General features: G+C 42.3%; 1 protein-coding gene across 1 annotated transcript in view; it reads right to left on the bottom strand.

Moving 5' to 3' along the window:
• Positions 1-2,550: 2,550 nt before the first annotated feature.
• The window catches only part of Lats2 (large tumor suppressor kinase 2), a 74,841-nt gene continuing 55,542 nt past the window's right edge, over positions 2,551-21,849 (bottom strand). The window contains exons 3-8 of the mRNA XM_046447747.2: positions 16,892-17,024; positions 13,734-15,163; positions 12,238-12,820; positions 10,578-10,760; positions 8,106-8,212; positions 2,551-4,962 (exon numbers count right to left, since the gene is read on the bottom strand). Coding sequence (XP_046303703.1) covers positions 4,468-4,962; positions 8,106-8,212; positions 10,578-10,760; positions 12,238-12,820; positions 13,734-15,163; positions 16,892-17,024 — 2,931 coding nt within the window. The 3' untranslated portion in view covers positions 2,551-4,467. The remainder of the gene's footprint in view (positions 4,963-8,105; positions 8,213-10,577; positions 10,761-12,237; positions 12,821-13,733; positions 15,164-16,891; positions 17,025-21,849) is intronic.

The raw sequence follows: 21,849 nt of genomic DNA on the forward strand, positions 1-21,849 counted from the left end.
CACACCCAAGCATGACCACAAATATGCAGAAGCCAAACCTGGCTATGCCTCTGTGCTGCCATGAGCAGAAGCTTCCTTTCCTATGGAATCTGGCAGAAATGCTGCAGGTCTGTCTCTGTAATTTATTATCTGGCTATGAGCCCAAGTAGTTCACTTTAATCGAAAGAGAAGATAAAGAGGATGAAAATCTTTTTTTTTTTTTTATACTGGGGATCGAATCCAGGGGCACTTAACCACTGATCATATTCTATGTTCCCCATCCCTGCACTTTTTTTTTTTTTTTTTTTTTGAGACAGGGTCTTATTAAGTTGCTTAGGGCCTCATTAAGTTGTTGAGGCTGGCCTTGAGCTTGTGATCCTCCTGTTGCACCCCCTGAGTCCCTGGGATTGCAGGCAGCGTGCCACCAAGCATGGCAGGGAATAGAAATCTTTTGGGATTCTCCAAAGTAAGCATTGAACATCAACACTCAAATCATAAAATTAGGATTATTACTTTTAGGGATATTTAGATGGATGTTAAGCATATAGAAAGACGCTCATGTTTTTTTCCAAATAAGAGAAACATCAAGTAAAATTACACCAAGATAATTTTTTTTTTTAAAAGTCAATGGGTAAAGATCAAAAAGGTTGATACTACATTGTGTGGTTGGTAAACTGTAGGCAAATGATCCCAAGTATTTAATTCTATTGGGAGTATACATTGGCACAATACCTATTGTCAGGTCTGAGATTTTATTTTTACTCTTAATTCTTCCATAGATGCTGGGATAAGATAAGAGACTCCTGGATCAGAGACAAAGCACTTTCTCATAGCACAGCAGGTAGCATGAACATTCACATGTTTGTCAGTTCCTCTTGTCCTCAAATGGACAAGACCCACTGTGTTAGACCCAGATGGATCCAAACTTCTTTGTCCTGACGAACACCTTCTTCTTTTAAGCTGCTCACTGCAAACTAAACCATGATAAATGGCCCAGGTAGAAGACCAGGTCCTGCTTTCTTGGCTTATGCAATTAGGTGTGCAGAAGGCTATAGAGTATTTTCTTTCTCCCAATATCAGTGTGGGACAGTTTGGCAATAAAAATTGCAAATAAACCTAATTTTTGACCTAACACTTCCACTTCTAGGTGGACACATAAGTTTATTTTATTTTTATGTGGTGCTAAGGATCGAACCCAGTACCTCACGCATGTTAGGTGAGTACTCTTCCTCTGAGCCACAACCCCAGCCCTTACAATTCCACATCTAGGAGTCTGTCCTATATATTTACTTTCCCATATATAAAATGACAATAAGGGCTGTGATTGTGGCTCATTGGTAGAGTGCTTGCCTAGCATGCATGAGGTACATAGGGTTTGATCACGTAAAATAAAAACTCAACAAACAAAATAAAGGTATTGTGTCCATCTACAACTAAAAATATTAAAAAAAATAAAATGACAATAAGAGGTTATTTATTCTAACACTGCAATAGATCAGAAGTGACTGAATGCTTACCAATATGAGACTGCTTTGATTATAACAGCATCTCAATGGAATACTATGCAGGAATAATAAAAAATGAAGAGGGCTGGGATGTAGCTCCGTGGGACTGTTTGCCCTGAGTCTGATCAGTAACACTGCAAAAAAAGTTTCCATGCTGAAATAGTTGCCAAGACACATTGTACATTGTCAAGTGAAAAAGGTTGCAAAAAAAAAAAAAAAAGTATAACAGTTTCATATTTCTGTAGGTAGCAATAAAGAACACATACACTTTTTCTTATACTGTGTACTATATAAGATTTCATTTCTCTCAGAATGCACAACAAACTACTATCATTTGTTGTCTGTAAGAAGATGAATGACAGCAAATTTTTCTGTACATTCATTTAGATATTTTTGATACTGGGGATTGAATGCAGGGGTGCTTTACCATTTAGCTATTCCCAGTCCCTTTTATTTTTTTTGAGGCAGGGTCTTGCTAAGTTGCTGTGGCTGGCTTCAAATTTGCAATCCTCCTTATTCAGCCTCCGAGTTGCTGGGATTACAAGTGAGGGCGTATATCTTGATTTTTAAACCATGACTATACCCATTTGAAAGGCTAGCACAAACAAATCAATCTTTTCCAAATTTTTTCATACTATAGATAATTTTAAATGAAAAGGTAGGTGCTACACTCATCCTTAGTTTAATTGTATCATGATGCAGAGGAATTAGCTCCTATTCATGATTTATTTTATCATCTACAAAAATATATATTTGATATTCCACTTATGCCACTCAAAACCCTAAAAAGAGGTACATTTTACCCCCATTTTATAGAACAGAACGTGGTCACAGATCCAGGATCATAGATCCTGGTTTGGTCTTTGTGTCTGACTGAAAATCCATTTTTTTCCATATTCCAGGCCCTTTCTGAGACAGAGCCTTATTCTCTCATGACAGTGACTCTATCAGTAGTTTTTAAACCTGGCTGTATGGGAATCACAAGTGTGTGTGTATGTTTTGTGGGGAGTTATAAAACGCTGATAAAGACAAGATCTTACAAATTCCAATAAAATTTGACACCAACTAAGGCATTTGGACTCAAAATTTTAATAATAAATTGTGCCAGTAGAAGCTTTTCAAAGGCAAATGATATATCAATAAATAATAGTTAAATTGAGTTCCTGAGAAAGAACCTACCACATGAAAGTATGTCAGAGCGCTGTAAATAACAACATGGCATTACTATAAAATAGAGAAAATACTGTAAGTCATGATACAAGCACAGCAGACTTCAGAATATGCCATTCATACAAATGTAAACCAGTACACAGGAATCATTTTTTTTTAGACATTGATAAACTTATATAAGTGTTGTTGCTAGATATATACTAAATAATGGATACATTACACTAAGAACTTCAAGGAAAAAATATGTGGAATAATATAATGAAAAATATGATGCATCAGTTCTTTTAAAAAGCAAAAAAGAATTGAACTTTTTACTCAAATATAAATCACTTTAAATAGGAACCATACTAATTTGAAATAAGGAATATTTTGTGTTTATCTATATAGTTATATATACACCTATACATCTAAGAAAATATGTATGGCTTAATTGTTTTTTTATTCCAATGTTACTTTGAAGAATTTTTGTTTTTTTACAAAAGAATACATTTAGAAAAATGTTTAAATGATTTAAACAATACATTTGTGTAAATAAACTGTTTAAACCAAGCTTTGATACTTCAAAGCACACTAAAAAAAATGTGGAAAGAACCATAAGATTGTTCAATTTCATCTCAGCTGTCTAAAAACAGGAGGACTAATGTTCATTTAAGCTTTCAGTGTGGGCTGTTGGTGAAAAAGTTAAGTTGTAGGGTAGCTACTGGATTCCACATGCCAGCTATACCAAGAATGAAAAGAGCAAGAAATAGACACAGATCTATGATTAACTTAAAATGTTTTGGTATAGCTGAATTAATCCCTTTTGATGTATATAAGTTTAGTACATGACAAATGTTTATGTTTACTCCCCAAAGAATCCAATCATACCCAAGACAACACACAAACAAAAATCACTTCTCAGTTACACATCTGCATTTCTTTAACAAAACAATAAGGGATACAATCATAAGGAAGAATTCACCCACACAATACATTATCAGCACATTGTCTAAAATACCTCATTTAAAAACACTCAGTAAAAACATATTCACAGGACCTGCTGTGAATGGCAAGATACGGTAATTTTATAATAGAAAAACCCTGCTCATGCAGTACTTTCCACACGCCAGACACCTGAAATCACACCCATATCACTTTGCTCACACTTTCTATTATACTATAATATGCAAAAAGCAAAAAAAAATTATAATAAAAGCAGCTTTTAACATTATATCACAATTTTGAAATGTGGGAAAAAATACAAAACAAAAACCATTGTGTGGATAAAACAGTCTCCGTGACATCTGAGCAGAGCTTTATCTTTTTTTTTTTCAAACATTATTGCACAGAGATTTCTTATCACATGTTCTTCAGTTTTTTATGTCTTTTCCTAAATGTGAATAAGTGCTATGGATAAAATACAAATGTAGAAAATAACAGCAGCATGATTTGTCGAAGTTAATCCCTATAATTTAGTAAGAAAAATTGGATATCAACAAAATAAGTGCTCTTTCTAAACTGTACTAAACTGTTAAAAATCTTATTTTAATGCAGTGAAGGCCCTCAAAGCCAATCCCAAGACCTGTTGAACCTTCCTGACACCCATCAAACAGAATCTAGAAAAGAAGATCTGCTAGACTTAGTCTCTCTCTCTCTTTTTTTTTTTTTCTTCAGTTTCTTGTTGGTTTGGGGTTTTCTTGGTGAAGACCAGAATTTCAAGTGATTAATCAACAGACTTATTGCAAAGTCACGCTGCACTTCCCATCTGCCTGTTCAGGAACCTGCTATGGCTCCCGGGCTCTGAAGACACGAGCTGTGGGCACCTGGTCACAGCCTACACATACACTGGCTGGCAGCTTTCGCTCTGGTCCACCAGATCAGAAGTTTCTAAATCTGCATTCTCAGACTTCGAAGCTTCTGTTCCTGAAGGCTTTGGGCATCTAAAAGGGTAGCCATTGTCATCAAAGAACCTCCGGAAGGTGAATTCGTAAAATGCATGCTCAGGGTGCTTGTTATTGGGGGAGGTGAGAGTGTCCCAGGTCTTGGTGCTGCCTTCACTATTCTCATTCCAAGGGCTTTCTTCATCTACGGGATCAAAATTTGAGGTGTCCATGGGGTGGCTGATGGTGGGAACGTAGGGGGCGGGCTGCTTCCGGATGTCATTGGAGAAGTCGATTGAGCTGAAGAAAGGGTGGGCCTTCAGGTCATCTGCCCCATCCCGCCCCAGGCGGCAGTCAGCAGAGCAGCAGAGTTTGGTGATGAGGTCCCTTGCCTCGGGGCTCAGCTTGACCTGGGATGGAATGTGCAGCGTGTTCTCCCAATTTATCACCTAAAGAGACAATAGCACCAAAGTTTTAGTTTCCCCTTTTGACTCAAGGCCCAGCTAGGGCAGTTCCCCTGACAGTACTCGATGATGTGGCTGTTAAACCATTCCAGTTTCATAAGGCGAGGCAGTTAAAACAGACAACAGAGGATGCAGTGTTCATCTGGGCAGCTGGAAGGCAGTGTGGTTTGGGAGGTGGCTCACAGGCCAAGGCTTGGGATGAAGTGAATATAGACAGAAAGATACTTGTTTTCTTTTATCAGAAATACTGTGTAGCCAAAGAATTTTGTGCTTTCCATAAAGATGAAGCAACTGATGTATGAGTTGCTTCTACAGCTACACAAATGGATTTCTGCTGGGCTATCACAGAAATCACTAAAACTCACTATCACTGAGAGATGGTTGGTTGGTTGATTGATTTTTCTGGTATTGGAGATAGAACTCAGGGCCTTGAGCACTTTAGGCAAGTCCACTGAGCTACATCCCCAGCCCTAGGAAATGGTTGATGAGTATTTTGTATCGGCGAGGAGGGGAGAAAGGATCCTTGGCCTTAGCCTCATGTTCATCATACTCAACCACGGTACACAGCCATCAGGAAATTGATTAAATACATTTGTCAAAGAGGTGTGTCTACTGTGAACAGAGACTATAAGGGATTTCTGTATTGTGTTTTACTCTAGGTGAGACAAGGCCAATATAACTGGCTACCACCTGGGGTGACAGGACAGTGGGTGAGGCATAGAAGGAGGTGGGCATTTGTTTTGAGAGGGCTGCTTTAAATCTTAGGAGTCTTTTTTTTAGTAAAACTATGAAACTTAGAAGAAAACACAGGGTAAATCTTCCTGATACTGGATTTGGTAGTGATTCTTGGAAATGATACCAAAACACAGGCAACAAAAGAAAAACTAACCTGGATTTCATGGAAACCAACAACTTTTATTATGCATCAAAGGACATTGTTGACAGAATGAAAAACTAATCTATAGAACAGAAGAATATATTTGCAAAGTATGTATTTGAAAAGGAGTTAATGCCTAGAATATATAAAGAACTATAACATAACAACAAATCATCTAATTTCAAAAAGGTGACAGAGGTCTTAAAAAAGCTATATGTCTGAAAATATACAAATGGCCAATAACTACATGAAAATCTGCTAAATATCACCAATCATTAGGGAAATAAAGTACACTGAGCATTTTAAAACAACAATGAAATACCACCTCACATCCACTAGGATGGCTACTATTTAGGGAAATGTTGGGTATAGGGAGGGTGATAAGCACTGGCAAGGATGTGAATAAACTGAAACCAATAAACCCTGGTGGGAAAGTAAAATAGCACTTTAAGGAGGAAGGAAATTAATCTTGAGGATGTTAAGCTAAATGAAATAAGGTAGTCACAAAAAGACAAATAATATATGATTCCACATATGTGAGGTACCTAAATTTGGCATTCTTCACAATTTGGCAGTTCCCTAAAAGTTAAACGTAGAATGATCATATGATCCAGAAATTCCACTTGTGGGTATGTATCCAAAATAATAGAAAGTGGGGACTAAAAAAGATATGTGTACACCTATGTCCCTTCACAAAAGCCAAGAGGGGAAAACAACCTAGATGTCCATCAATTGAAGAATGGATAAATGAAGTATGGTACATACACACAAGGATTATAAATTCAGCTTTAAAGAGGAAGGAAATCCTGACACATGCTACATCATGGATGGAACCTTTAGGATGTTATGCTAAGTGAAATAAGGTAGTCACAAAAAGACAAGGAACGTACAATGCCACATATGTGAAGTACCTATATTTGGCAAATTCAGAGCAGAAAGGACAGAGGTTAGAAGAGGCTGAAGGGGGCAAAGGGGGAAAAGGTTGTTGTTATTTCATGGGTGAAATTTCTGTCTGGGGGAATGTTGAAAATATTTGGAAATAGAGAGTGGAGATGGACACACAATATTGTGAATATACTTAATGGCACTAAATTGTATACTTCAAAATGGTTAAAATGGTAAATTTTATGTTACATATATTTTACCACAATTCAAAAAGAATCTGGGTTATTATGCAGTCAAATTAGTGAGTTTCAGCATTCAATAAATATGAAGAAAAGGCCAAACTGCAAGTGTATTATTCTTAGAGTGAAACTAAGCCTTAATTTAAGGTTTTCCTAGACTACACTTGGGCTCTATCATGGACTGGAAGGCATATGAAAACTTCCTAAATTGTGCATCAGTGGCTAAATCCACTGAAGATTTCAGATGCTCAATTCAACCCCTAACTAATAATTTTTGTCAGAAACAAATGGTTGTCATTTCTAAAATTATTTAGTATTAAATGATCAGTTGGCAGATTTAATGATTTCAAATGAGTATTAAGAATACACACAACTAGCCTAACCACCTAGCTGATAATTTGCAAATAGCAGTGTTAACATCCAAATAAACACACTGATTTCATTAGCTTTAAGTTACAAAGTTCTGCTTGTTCTTTGCAAAGTAGGCACAAATGGTGGCGAGACGTGATTTGCCTTGGGCTCTTACTGCTTCTCACTGTGTAGTTCTGGCCTGGGAATAACAAGATGCCATACCAACAATGGATTAAAAATTTCAGATACACAAAAATGTGGGACTCAGGTCTAATTTTGTGGCTTTACTTTACCCTGCTTCAAATAAAAAATGAAAAGGACTGGGGAGGTAGCTCAGTGGTAGAGTGCTTGCCTAGCATGTACAAGGCCTTGGGTCCAATCCCCAGTACTGGAAAAAAGAAAAAGAAAAAAGAAAATAATTTTTTTTTTTTAAAGAGAGAGAGAGAGAGAGAGAGAGAGAGAGAGAGAGAGAGAGAGAATTTTAATATTTATTTTTTAGTTTTTGGCGGACACAACATCTTTGTTTGTATGTGGTGCTGAGGATCGAACCTGGGCCGCACGCATGCCAGGTGAGCGCGCTACCGATTGAGCCACATCCCCAGCCCAAGATAATAATTTTAAAAGACAATATTACTTTAAAATACCCTCAGTATATAGAACTGCAATTTCCATCCTACTCAGAATAGTAAGAGATCAAACACCAACCAAGGATCCATGGATGAATCAGAAAAGTCTGGTGCTCTGTGAAAAGCAGGTGTAAGTTCCTTTCTGCTTACCTTTAGCTGGGTTTCTGTGGGAGTAGGAGCCAAAAATGGCGGCTGTCCCACCAGCATCTCAAAGAGAATCACACCAACACTCCACCAGTCACAGAGCTGAGTGTACCCTGAAAGACAAAAGTCACTCACTCAATTCCTGCACTGGCAGATTCTTCTCAAAGGTAAGTTCTATAAGATCCTGCACATACAGATTTCCTGTGAAGAGAGAAAACAAGCTAACGTAGTATTGTAATAGAAGAAGAAGAGACACACCTACATAAATGCCTGGTCTTGCACAGGAGGACTGAGAATGGTGGGCTGGAAGGGGTTGGGATCAGGGTGCTATAGTCATCATGGGGGGAGGCCACAGTCACTTATTTTCAATTATTAGCCTTTAATAAATACAGAATACTTTTATAGTAAGAAAAGACTTTACTTAAAAAGATTATTGGTATTATTAGCAATAATACAAGATGTTAATCAGAATTTTAAATTCTTGCCAGGTGCAGTGGCACACACCTATAATCCTGGCTACTCAGAAAGCTGAGGCAGGAAGATCCAAAGTTCTAGGTCAGCCTCAGCAACTTTATGAGACCCTATCTCAAAATAAAAAGGGCTGGAGATGTAGCTCAGTGGCAAAGCACCCCTGAGTTCAATCCCCAGTTTTTTTTTTTTTTTTTTAAAGGAATTTTAAGCTCTTAAAGATCACATAAAATAAACACTCACAAAACAAAGTGCCATGACTGGGATATGGGCAGGTAAGGACACGGAGAGGGTTTCCTGGGGAGGCTTCCAAGTCAGTTTTGGAACAAGGTGAACAACGTAAAGATGAGGAGGATGAGAGTAGGCTATTTTGGCAAAGGGGACAATTGGAAAGTATTCACTATAATCCATATAATTTACTATGAGACCCTGTTGGAGCCAGGCATTTCTCGCAGAGTCCCCATCTGGGGTAATCAAGGACAGCCTCAAGGATTCTGTGAAGTGAGTTTATTTATCTTTGATTTTCTCCCACTTTTCTTTCAGAGCCCCAGGTTCCTGTTGAGAGCCACAGCCGAAGGGGCCCCAGCAAACTTCCAGCTGCCAGCTGATGATTGGCTCACAGCGGCCCCAGCAACATCTAGCTGATTGGCTCCTCGGCCCCAGCAACATCTAGCTGATTGGCTCCTCTACGGTGATGCTCATTGGACTGTTTCCCTGCCCTTTCAGACCACGGAGCTGCTCATTGGGGGACTTTTTTGGCTCCGCCCACGTGACCCAGCCAATCGGCCTCAAGAGCAGGAGGATTGTGGGAGGTGGAGAGAAGCTTGTGTGAGAGAGAGAGGCTTGTGGAAAGCCGGTGGTGGCAGTTGAGGCTCTGAGGGTTTTTCCTGAGAGGCTGTTTTGTTTGGCGTGTGTGGTTCTAAAAATAAAGTTAGTTTCTTTTGACAAGTGGCTCCTGATTGTGCCTAGCCAGACTGCGGCAGGTTCCAATCAAGCCAGGATAGGCTTCATGTCACCTAATCCTTCCTAAATGGGAAACACATGTGAGGTCAGCAGGACCCCTGCGCATTCCCACCATCTCATCTCGTCCTGCCCCAGGTGGCACTGGAGGCTACAGAATAACCCTGACCACTGGCTCCTCTGGAATGGTTCACATGGCAGGAGACCTGAGGCCTTTTCTGGGCACCAGGATTAATATTCACATGCTTTTGAGGAGTTAACTGCCACATTCGTAATGCTGAGTGGTACAGTAATCTGCCTTGGATTACCACAGCCAACAAAGAAACTTCGACTTGAACTGGTTTTGCTGGCTGCAAACACTTCAAACAAAATGTGTGTGAAGGAAAAGGCAGCCTAAGTCTAGATTTATTATACGGAATCAGATCATCAGCATAATGTCATTACAGGTTATGCAGGATCACTGAAGGATCCTCCTGGTCTGAACCAGATATTGTATTTGAAGGAATGAAACCTCCATCTAGGAGACAAATTTTATGAGTACTGGTGATTTTATGCCCACTATTGTCTGCAAATCTTATCTCCTATGAGGTTTTGGGCTGGCAGGGAGATTAGGTGGAAAACAATATTTGTGTGTTGAATATGGTATAACTTGGTTGAGAACTTGGGCAAGGGAGAGTTAAAAGAGAGCCTACAAATGATGGTTTAGGCAGACTGAGTAGTGTCCTGTGGCCCCAGAGTTGTTTCCATCATTTGACTCTGTAGAAACCAATTCTAAAGCCATTCCCTGGGTCCTAGGTAGAAAGCCTACACCCCACACATCCCAGCTGGAGGAAAAGGCAAGCAGACATTGGCCTAATGGTGTGTGGAGCAAGGGTATTTTCAGAACAGAGATGAGAAGCAGGAGGCTTGTTTATTAGGGATAGTTTAGTCTTGGAAAGCTAGAGCTGGAGAGAATTCTTAGAGGTCACCTGGCTCCATAGAGATGCAGGTAAGGATGGCCTTCAGCCAGAAGCTGGCTGTGGGGTGGGAGGAAGTAGCCCAATGGCATACCTTTGCGCAAGAGCACCTCTGGTGCGATGTAATTTGGGGTTCCAACCAGGGAGTGTGCCAGGCACCTCTGGTGCTGCTTCCGTGCTCTCTGCTCCAGGGTCTTCAGTCTGTCCCCACATCGACAGTTAGACACATCATCCCAGAGGTCACTGGGCTCCATGCTATCCTGTCTGATGTGGTTCCCTTTGCCCAGGAATCATGGGTAGTAAGAGAAAAGAACAAAAAATAAAATGAATGTTCACTACTGAACAATGAAACGAAATCCATAGCTTAGCCGAAAAGTAATTCCAATCAGCTGCTGACATGTTAGGACAAAGGATCCTCTCCAACTGCTCCACAGGGACAACTGTTGTTCCAGGGCTCTGAGAAACAAGTTGTAAGGTAACATCAATGCCAAGGCAGAAATGATGGCTGGAGCACTAACAGCCAACTACACTGTGCTGAGCTGGCAATGAGACAATGTGAATAAGAATACAGGCTGGAAGAACTTTGGGGCATCAATTTCAGGTTAATATCAAAAGGCTAACACCTGCTGGGCGCAGTGGCACACACCTATAATCCCAGCCACTGAGACGGCCGAGGCGGAGGATTGCCAGTTCAAAGCTAGCCTCAGTAAAAGCAAGGAGCTAAGCAAGTCAGTGAGACCCTGTCTCTAAATAAAATACAAAATAGAGCTGGGGATGCGGCTCAGTTTTGAGTGCCCTTGAGTTCAATCCCTAGTCGCCCCCCCCCCCCGCCCCACGCCAAAAGCTAACACCTGTCTAGCAAGACATTTTGTGATAAGCATGGAAAAATTAAAGAGAATTTAAAAAGTATGAACAAAAGTAACAAATTCCAGAAAAAGTGAACGAGTCAGGTTCATTTTGAGTTTTTAAAGTCTGAGTTATGGGATGAAAACAGCTATTTCAAGCATCCCAGCCATTAGAAAGAGAGTGACCAACTGTTTTTGACTTTTCCAAATAGCAAACCTAGAAATGGAGTTGAACTATATATTAGATCCAGGTTAGCTATGAAAGAGCTAGCCTTGGGAGGCTGTGAGACTTTTATTTTGAGGTGGGATGTTGTTATATTACCTAGACAGGCGGCCAACTCTTGGGTTCAAGCAATCGTCCTGGCCTAGCCTCCTGAGTAGCTGGGACTACAAACACGTACCACTGTATCCAGCTCTAAAACTTTCACTTTTTAAGGCTTGTTTAAATAGGCAGAGGGATGGTTCTTCACAAAAGCCCCATGACAACATATCTACAATGTAGTAAAACTTAAATCCACTAACAACAAATTTTGTCCCATCAGCCCAGATATGGAACACCTATATAAACTTAAATATAGTATATAATATATAAAATATATAGAAACTTAATTGATATAATATTAATATAATAACAATATATGCTCTAGAGTATGATTTCCAATTTACTTTAATGTACTTGTGTCAATTTTTTTGAAGTATTTATAGTTGAAATGTGGGACTTAATGGGTTAAGAAAAAAATCTCACACATATCAGATCCTTCCTTTAGGGAGGGAAGGCTATCACACCAAGTTATACAATAATAATAATTTGTTATACAATAATGGATAATTTCAAAGTGATTAGGAGCCACTGGGATGGGAAGATACATCAAGATGTAGAAACTGGACAGAGCACGCCTAAGATAATACCTTTCTGGTAGTATTTGGAATTGTGAGTCCACCTGAATCCAGTGCAGAGGCCAAAATCTGTCAGTTTGATGTGACCATCCAGATCTATCAAAATGTTGTCAGGCTTAATGTCTCGGTGGATGAAGCCCATCTTGTGGACACTCTCGATGGCCAAAGTCAACTCTGCAATGTAGAACCGGGCCAGGTGCTCAGGGAAGACCTCCATACGGATCAGCAGGCTCATCATGTCCCCTCCAGGGATGTAGTCCATCACAAAGTACAGGCTGTCTTTGTCTTGGAAGGAGTAGTAGAGTTTGACCACCCACTCATTGTCTGCCTCAGCCAGGATGTCCCTCTCGGCCTTGACATGGGCCACCTGATTCCGGTTCAGGACGTCTTTCTTCCTCAGGGTCTTCATGGCATACAGGGCATGAGTGTCCACCTTACAAGCAAGGCATACTTCTCCAAAGGCACCGATCCCCAGGGTTTTGATTTTCACAAACATGGATTTGTCCATCTTGGCCCTCTTTAGTCTGTTATAATTTGACTCCTTCTGGTAAAGGATCTTCCTCATCTGTTCCTGCTCAGCTTCACAGAGTCCAGCCTGCACACAAGGAAAATGAGAAGAAGTCACCTTAGAGGGATTCTATAGTAGCAAGTGATGGGAGCAAGGGAGGCCCTGGAATTGAGTGGGCTCTACAGAAAGGAAAAAACAGAAGAATGGGTCTAATCTACTACAAGCAAAATAATCATCAGTTTGTTCCTTATGTTCAAATGTAGATACGAACCTGGAATCCAGAGTATGACAGAACAGAGTTCTTTCTTTAGGTGACTTTAGGCTCTAAAAACTAAGGAAAACCTCTATTAATGAAAGTTGGTGGGAAAAGGGACCACAACATTCCAGGAACTCCAAGAACAATCTAATACTTAGCTCAGAAGAGATGGGAAAACAAAAACAAGTCAAATACATTTGATTTTTAGAATTTGGTGTGATTTAAATTTAGTGTTACACTTTAATTTGAATAACTTTATTAAAAATCATCTTTTCTAGCACTTGAGTGTCAATTAAAGTATGTTTAAAATATTCTTTATTAGTTAAAAACTTAAAGGATGGCCAACTGGATTATTACTAGATATATTTTTATTTATGAATCCTAATTTTAATTTTTAGAACTTCAGACTTTATTTCTACTCTTCTAAAATGTTACATTAATAAATAAGCCTTGATGAAATTTGTGTAAAGACACACCATAAAAATCAATTTGCTAATTTGCCTTTTAGCAACATTATGGACAGCTATCACAGTCTCCTGAAGTCAGAGGGAAGAGGAAATAGAGAAAGGGAAGTATTCACATTTGTGAGTATTCTAAACTGCTGGTCCCATAACCAGATTATGACCTGTGATACAGGGTTTACGATAAAGCTATATAAATTAGGAATAGTACTTCTCTGTTGTGATTCCTATTACCAGTAGAGAGGAGCCAGGGGCAAACAGTGAGAATAAAATGAGAAATTACTTTGGCCATTTCTTGTTCAAGCTGCAACCTCCTGTTGACCTTCTGCTGGTAGGTTTTTATGACATTTTCCACGTGTTGTTCCATGAAGAACTTAAAGGCATAGGGGGAGTAGCTCTTGATGCGGGATTCCCTCTTCTCTTCATCTCTGCTATTTTTGCGGACTGGTACTGGAGAAGTCTGGATCTGCTTTTTATCCTTGCCACCTTTGTCCCCCTTGACACTTTTGTGGCTCTTGTCGCTCCTCTCCGTAGGCTCTGCAGTTGGGCCCGCACGGAGGCTCTGCTCCACACCGGCACATAGGCTGTCCAGGTCGTATTGCTCGGACTTGCTGTGCAGCAGCAGGTGTTTGGGGTAGGGTGGAGGTGGGCATCTGCGGTCTGGGCCACTGTACTCCACATCCAGTGGGTAGACAGCAGTGGCTCCCAGGCCCAGGGCGTGCTCATCCTTCGAGTCCAGGCCTTCAGCGGCTGGGGCAGGTGCGGGCACCCAGGCAGGGTGGGAGGGCCCCACGGCTGTCTGTGGTTCAGGTCTCAGTACCCGCACGCTCTTAACTGGGTGCAAGATGTGCGCGGCAGTCACGGCTGTGACAGTGTTTGGGGCAGGCAGGGAAGGCTCGGCCTGGCCTGGTGCACCAGCTCGCGGCTGCTGACTGTTGAAGGAGTTGGTCCTGCTGGGTCCTGGGCCGTCAGGCCGGAAGGCCACGTGCTGGCGTGGAGCCTCCAGGCCTGGCTTCTGTAACGAGTCGCGGCGGGCCAGTGTAGTTGCTGGCCACTGTTGCACAGGGGGACCGCCCAGCTCATACAGATCCACATTGAGGCTGTTTCTTGAGGGGACCAGCAAGCTTTGTGGTGGGCTGTCGCCAGTGAACACCTGGCCCCGGGAACCCATCACATGCAGCTGGTGGGCTGCGGGGCCAGCCTGCTTATGGTGCGCATGCGGGCCATACAGTCCGGCAGTGGGCGTGGGGAAGGCGATGCCCGCGCCTGGTGGGGCCCCCTGGCCCTTGGCAGTCAGGCCGGCATAGCCCCCCGACTCGGGCGGCGTCTTGTTCTGGAAGGAGGGGCTGCGCTGCACACCGTAGCCCAGAGGCTCCCCGGGTACTAGGAGGTGCGTGCGGCCATAGTGTGCACCTGGAAGTGGCAGGGACGGACCGGTGGGGCAGGTGGCCGGGAAATGTGCTCCCGCTGCCTCCATGCTGGCACCATAGGCTTTGGGGGGGTGCTGGTGGCCAGGCAGGCTGTGGGGACCAACTCCTGGGAAGAGGAAGTCCATATACTGCCGTGGCACCTCCTCCAGTCCCGCGGGGCCATCTGTGCCAAAGCCTGGGCCCTCGTAGGCTGCACCTCCCAGCTGGTGGTAGGATGAGAACGCTTCACCTGTGCCTTCGAAGCTGGGCCTCCTTGTTACCGGGGTGGACACAATGCCCTTTCCTGCAGTGGAAAGAATGGGAAGGTAGCATGAGGAGTGTGGTCAGCCAGTTCTGGCACTTTCAGATTGATCCCTACACTGGCAATGTCCTAGAGGCTGAGTGGCTGCACAAGGTCTTCAACTGAGGACTCCCCTTAATATAGCATGAGGGTGTGGGGAACTTCAGGAGTTCAGAAGAGGGTTACTGGCCATAGGAAGGACAGTTTCCCAGTCCTGCTGGGGAGTATCCCTCACACCTTGGAGGACATAGCACCCAAGATCACCATCCTGCCATGCTAGGGAACCAACTGAACAGCCAGCTCTGTTTTCTCCATGATATGCCCAGGTTGTTTGGGACAGCAAGTTTACTGCCACATGATTCCCAGTCTCCTTTTCTCTAACAGTAGAATCATAGCCATTGTCCAAATGTCTACTTTATTTTCATCTATTTTTCAAATTAAAGATTTTCTGGGATTTTTGTTTTTATTAAAACCAAACAAAACAACATATATGCAACAACAATAAAAACCACACAGAATCCCCCTACAAATACCCAGATGGATTTCTGCTGTTGCTTCCTTATTCCTGATTTTTCCATTCTGAAAATCTCTCCTCATTTAAAACAGACGCTTGGAAGGAAGGACAAAGGCTCCTTTCAGTTTCGTACAATGACTGCTTGATTTGGCAGAGGGTGCTATAGTCCAAAGGCTGTGTCCCCTTCACCCTCCCTGGACTACCTGGCAGGGTGAAGGCCTCAGTAGCCTGGGCATTGAGTAGAAGTCAGAGCCCAGTGATGATGGCTCTGTGTTGCCAGGGCTAAAAAGATGCATCAGTGAGCACACCACACCAAAGGCAATTAGGAAGGAAATCATAATGGGGCGGTTGTGTGTGTGTGTGTGTGTGTGTGTGTGTTTCCCTTTGGTATCATGCTTAAGGTCACAGAACAAGAATCATGACATAGATGGCCAGCTGGAGGCTAAGGAAATTCCTTCTCTCAAGAAGAAAACAGAAATGTATGTTCTCCTTAACAACAGAGACAGAACTTACAAAACCTGTAAGATTTTCTCATTCATTCCATAAAGTGAGCTTCACACCAGGTCTTCCACAGATAGGGAAAATTCCTTTTGGAAATTATCATGAATCCTTTATTATACCCCAGGGACTTCAAATACCAAAAATAGGGTTCATCTATTCCATCCTCAGAGAGGAACATCCCTTGATAGTCACTGAAACAGAGCAGATGCCTTCAGCTGTTCCCAGGGGACACTAGGGGGAAGCCCAGCATACTGCTCACAGCTCTGGCCCGGAGAGGTGCCCTCCACTGGACAGCTGCTTTCAAAGGCTATGATGTGAGAAAAGGTTTTTTTTTTTTTTTTTTTTGGATAAGCCTCCCTTTTCAAAGACTTCTCCAGGCCCAATAGCAAGTAAAAACAACATTTTTACTCACTTTAATTTTTCAATCTTTCATAAAACAAAACAAGCAAACTCTCCAGATTGGGAGCACCACAGGTTATTTCAGATTGGGGTGGGGTGAGCACCCAGGAAAGTCCCATGATCTACTACTTGTGGTAGGTCCCTCCAGGTCCTTACTGCTGGGGCAGAGCAGGCTCAGCTTACCTGTTAAATGCATAAGACAATGTGCTAAGAGACTATCTATTGACCAAGGGCAGGCTGGACATTTTCCTGCTAACTGTTCTGTGTTTTCAAATCACAAATCTTCTTCATACACCACGCTACTGGTTTGGGCTCACCTGGGGAGGTCTGCTTAATGACGCGTACGATCTGCTCATTCCTGGGGTCCAGGTAACCCATTTTACTGATGTACTCTAGGGCGGCTTCAATACTCCTGCTGCCGGTCTGCTTGAGTGCTCTGCCTGCCATCTCCTGGGAGGGAAGCATGAAGATGTAAGAGTGTGTCATTATCATTATAAAACAAAACCACAGGTGACTTCTCTCCTTACTCTGTGCCTGACTGTGCTGTGATACTTTGCCTCTCTGTGACTGCTAGAGCCTTCGAGGTGCTACAGATGACTCAGAATGTGCATGTCCTACAGATGCCAAAAGTCAAGCTCATATCACACCCCAGACGATGTAACCTATTATCAAGAACAAATGTGGATTTGAAAGAAACTTAAGTTCTTCTCTTTAGTGCTCTACCACCGAGCTATAACCCCAGCCCCCTATGAAATGTTGATCTTAAAAAATGTTTTTTATTAGAGCATTATAATTATACATATTAATGGGATTCATTTTGACATTTTCATAAATACATATAACTTGCTCCATTTCAATCCCTAGTACTTTTCCTTTCCTTTCCTTCCTCCCTCCTACTGAATCCCTTCCTCTCCTCTACTGGTCTTCCTTCTATTTATTTATTTATTGTTTTTTTAATTGGTGCATTATAGTTATATATAAAAGTGGAATTCACTACAATATATTCATACATGCACATAGCATAATTTGGTCCATCTCATGCCTGTCTTTTCCATCTTCCCCTCCCATTCCCTTCCTTTACTCCACTGTTCTCCCTTATATTTCCATGAGAATGAAATGCTTATTAAATGCCTACTGTTTACAATGACCATTGTTGGCTATAGCAGTAAAGATTTACCCTTAGTGATATGACTAGAAAGAAAAAAGAAGTAGGAGCCCTGGAGCCTAGTAGGTACAGGACAGGTTTCTTAAAGTTGTTTGTGGGATAAACAGAAGACAGAAACTGGTGCTCACTGCAGGAGAGGTACAGGTGGGGTGAAAGAGGGTCAGAGGAGAGGGCTCCTTTCCACCCAAGAGAGGGGGTCGGACAGCTGCCTTTTCAAAGACTCATGGTCTTTGGGCAGGTGAAAAGTTCAGGTAGAGGATAGGTATTCTTAGCAGAGGGACTGGTCAGAGCAGAGGAGGCAGGAGGAGTGGGCTGAATGGCAGCAGCACTCAGAGACATGAGACAGGGGACACAGAGCCACAGACCAAGGTCAGACTACCCTGGGTTTTTCCCCGTTTGCAAAATCATAGGAGATTTCAAACAGAGACATGTGCAGTATGATCTGAGGACAGCTGCAGGGTGCCCAGAGCTCGAGGCAATCTGAGGCAGGGAGGTGAAAGGGGCAGGAGGGGACTAAGAAACATGGCTGCAGGGTGACAAGGAGGGCAAGGAGAGGGAAAGAACCCATGGAGGGTCACTTCTGCACTAGGATGAAGCAGGCAGAGGCTACAAAAGAGGCTTCTATAGATGGAAATGCTGAGCAATGTGAGGGCAAGGAGGAGGAGACTGAAAAGACCCTGTCATTCAGGAGGGAATAAAGAGGACACAGGACAATGATTTCAGTGGAGGCTGCACAGGGCCACTTGGTGGCAGCCAGTCACCGTGGGAGTACAGAACCACTTTGTGGAGAGACAGCACTGTCCCCACTGCCCCTGGATAGGCCTGTGGTACTTCTGACTTTTATCCCACTCAGCTGTCTGACTGCTCCATTAGGACCAGGAGAAACTGCCAGGCTCTTAAATACCATATTACTCATGGTTATATCCACCTACCTCACACAGTACCCAGAACAAATTAAGTGTTTAATATCCAATGATCATCTAACATTAAACCAAGTTTTCTCTTCCTGGTAGTATCCTAGCTGAGTGGTAGGACAAAAACATTGAATGGACTTGGCTACAGAGTCAATAATGTGGGTGTGGGGTCCTGCAAGGTGGCAGAGCAAGAGAGGGGATCAGGGAAGAGTGAGATGGGAGGCCTGAGGAGGTGCCACCAACATACAGGTGGCATCAGAGGGAAGAAACAGAAGTGACAGCTTAAGAGGCAGATTGGGAAGTGGTAATAAGAATAGGGCTGTTCTGTAAGGCAGCACTTGGGCTGACAGGAAGGGCACATTGTATACCATCTGGAAGAGCCACGGGGAGAAAGCACCAGAGTTCTGGCCTGAAGTACTCCTTCTTCACCCAGAGACAGGTGATGACACTTCACCTTCCCTACTTCACAGCTGTGCTATTTGATGAGATCATGTCTGCAAGACTCTCAAGGGCTTAGAAGAAAGCATGCTTAAGACCACATCTTAGCAGGATAGCCCTGGAGCGTTTGGTGCCCATTGAAAAACATGCCAGTCAGAGTCAACACTAACCGCAAACCTTTCAATCAGCACTGACCGTTCAGCTTCCTGTGAAACATGACCACTGACCTGTCTCCTTCAGAGGGAACTGCCAGCCCATGCTCATTACTTAAGCACCTGATAACAGTCAAGGAGGTGACAACTTCATGAAAGGCCACGACACTTACATACAATTCAAAACTCTCCCACTACTTTAAGATCTGTGCTTCAAATCTAGGAACTTAACCAAGATAAAACAGGAGGAGACCACAAGTGAAGACTTGTGCTCATAGGGGTGTTTCAAGTTGTAAAACAACCACATTCATGAGCCAGCTTGTTTATAAATAAAAACTTCAATAGTCTAAGTCAGTCGAGGCTTGCTTTTGTTATCTGTGCATAACCCTTCATGGAGCAAATATGTAGTTTCTTTTTTTAAAAAACATTTAAAATGTAGATGGACACAACACAATGCCTTTATTTTTATGTGGTGCTGAGGATCGAACCCGGGTCCCGCCCATGCTAGGCGAGCGCTCTACCGCTGAGCCACAATCCCAGCCCCAAATATGTAGTTTCTATACATTACCTCTCAGAAGATGCTACTACACATATCTATAAAGCTATTGTGTTCTGTTTTTTGTGGTGACAGTGATTGAATTCTGGGCCTTGCATATGCTAGTGGAGCAATCTACTATGAGCTACGCTCCCTCCCTCTATAACATCTATGTTTTAAGAGCTGAAGGAAATCCAGAATACATTTCAAATCCATCAGGAACACAAGTCTTAGGTTGACAGAGAGTATGGGCAGAGGCACAGCAGGGAGCAGCAGGGCTCTCCTGAGGAGGCGGCATAACAGAGAGGTGAGCCTGAAGTCCAGCTGAGGAGCCTGGCCTTTCACCTTCCTTTCTCAACAATGTTTGGAGATCACTGTTGAGAGTCCTGATCTAAAATTGTACGAAGCCATTCGGAAAATAGCAGAATAGTGCTGAGCCTAGATAGACACCAGACACCCGATTTCATGTATCCCCTCTGCTGTCTAGCAGCTGTTCAGTCTTTAGCAAACTCTTTACTTACTTTGAGCTTCTATTCCTCATCTGTGAAATGAGGTTAACCGAGTTGCTGTAGGGATTAAAGGGGATAAAGGCACATTTAAACACTATTTCAGGGTTAGCTGTTGTAGTTCACAGAAGGATCTTAGGTGCCTCTGGCAAAAAATGAAGAGCTGGCCCAAAGACACTCTAATTCCAGCAACCTGGCAAGCTGAGGCAGGAAGATGGCAAGTTCGAGTCCAGCCTTAGCAATTTAGTAAGACCCTAACTCAAGATAAAAAATAAGAGCTGGGGTGACTGTAAGAGGGTAAGTTCCCCCCACTGCTAGGATGCCCAAGAGGAAGGTCACCTGGGCCAAAGGAGATGTGAAGGAGGAGGTGAGCTCTGCTTCTCTCTGGGAGGTAGGGTGGTGGGTGGATGGTCTATGAACTCCTCTGCCTCAATGACAAGTGCCTTTTCTCTCTCAAAGCCCAAGAAGAGACAGGTGAGGTGTCAGCTAAACCTGTCCCTGCAAAAGTGGAAATGAAACCCCAAAAGGTAGCAGGAAAGGATAAATGTTTGTATGAAAAAGTGCAAACCAAAGCGAAACAGGGAGAAAACGGAAAACAGACTGAAGCAGCTAATAGAGAAACTGAAGATTTACCTGCAGAAAACAGAGAAACTGAAAATCAGGAAAGCCCAGCCTCCAGTGAAGCAGAAAGAAGCAGAAAACACACACACACACACACACACACACACTGTGTCTTATCAGTGGTCTCTGACTCCCTTCTTGTATAATCCAGAGGATATTTTCAAACACAATTGTTTTAGTAGTCTAGAAACAATTTTAGAAAGGAGAAAATCTCACCTCATCCCATTTTTTTAAGAGCAAATGATCTTTTTCTTCTTATTATTATTTTAGAAGTGAAATCATTTGCTGGTTGTTTATTTATTTATTTTTTTGGCACAGCTATTCAATTAGTTTTCTTTAGGAAAAAACAAACATGTGAATGGAAGTAATTTAAATATTCAAGACATTAAATGCGGATCTGTGACTCCAAATTGCCATTTAATATGCTTTGCATTATAGAATATAAAACTACCCCAGCCTACCTATAGATTGTCAAGCTGACAGCCAAGACTATTGAAGCTTCCCATAATTGAATAGCCCATTGAACAGCTTCAATAGTCTTGGCTGTCAGCTTGACAATCTATAGGTAGGCTGGGGTAGTTTTATATTCTATAATGCAAAGCATATTAAATGGCAATTTGGAGTCACAGATCCGCATTTAATGTCTTGAATATTTAAATTACTTCCATTCACATGTTTGTTTTTTCCTAAAGAAAACTACTTGAATTGTTTCCTAAAGAAACCTACTCCTTGATTACTGGCCTATAAGAATTATGTATACTCAGTAACATTATTTGGTCTAAAAGAGAGACTGGGTAGGTTAAAGAGGGTAAGATAAACTGAGGTTTCAAACTTTATTGGTTTTCTGATAACACCAACAGTTTTCATAAACTCCACCTTATGTATGTGAATTTTGTCTTCTGGGAAGGGAGTGGTCCCTGGAGATTGAACCCAGGGCTTCATAC

Source organism: Marmota monax, unplaced genomic scaffold, assembly GCF_021218885.2.
Source record: "Marmota monax isolate L192 unplaced genomic scaffold, Marmota_monax_Labrador192_F-V1.1 WCK01_AAM20220418_F8-fsc00043, whole genome shotgun sequence".
NCBI classification, from domain to species: domain Eukaryota; kingdom Metazoa; phylum Chordata; class Mammalia; order Rodentia; family Sciuridae; genus Marmota; species Marmota monax.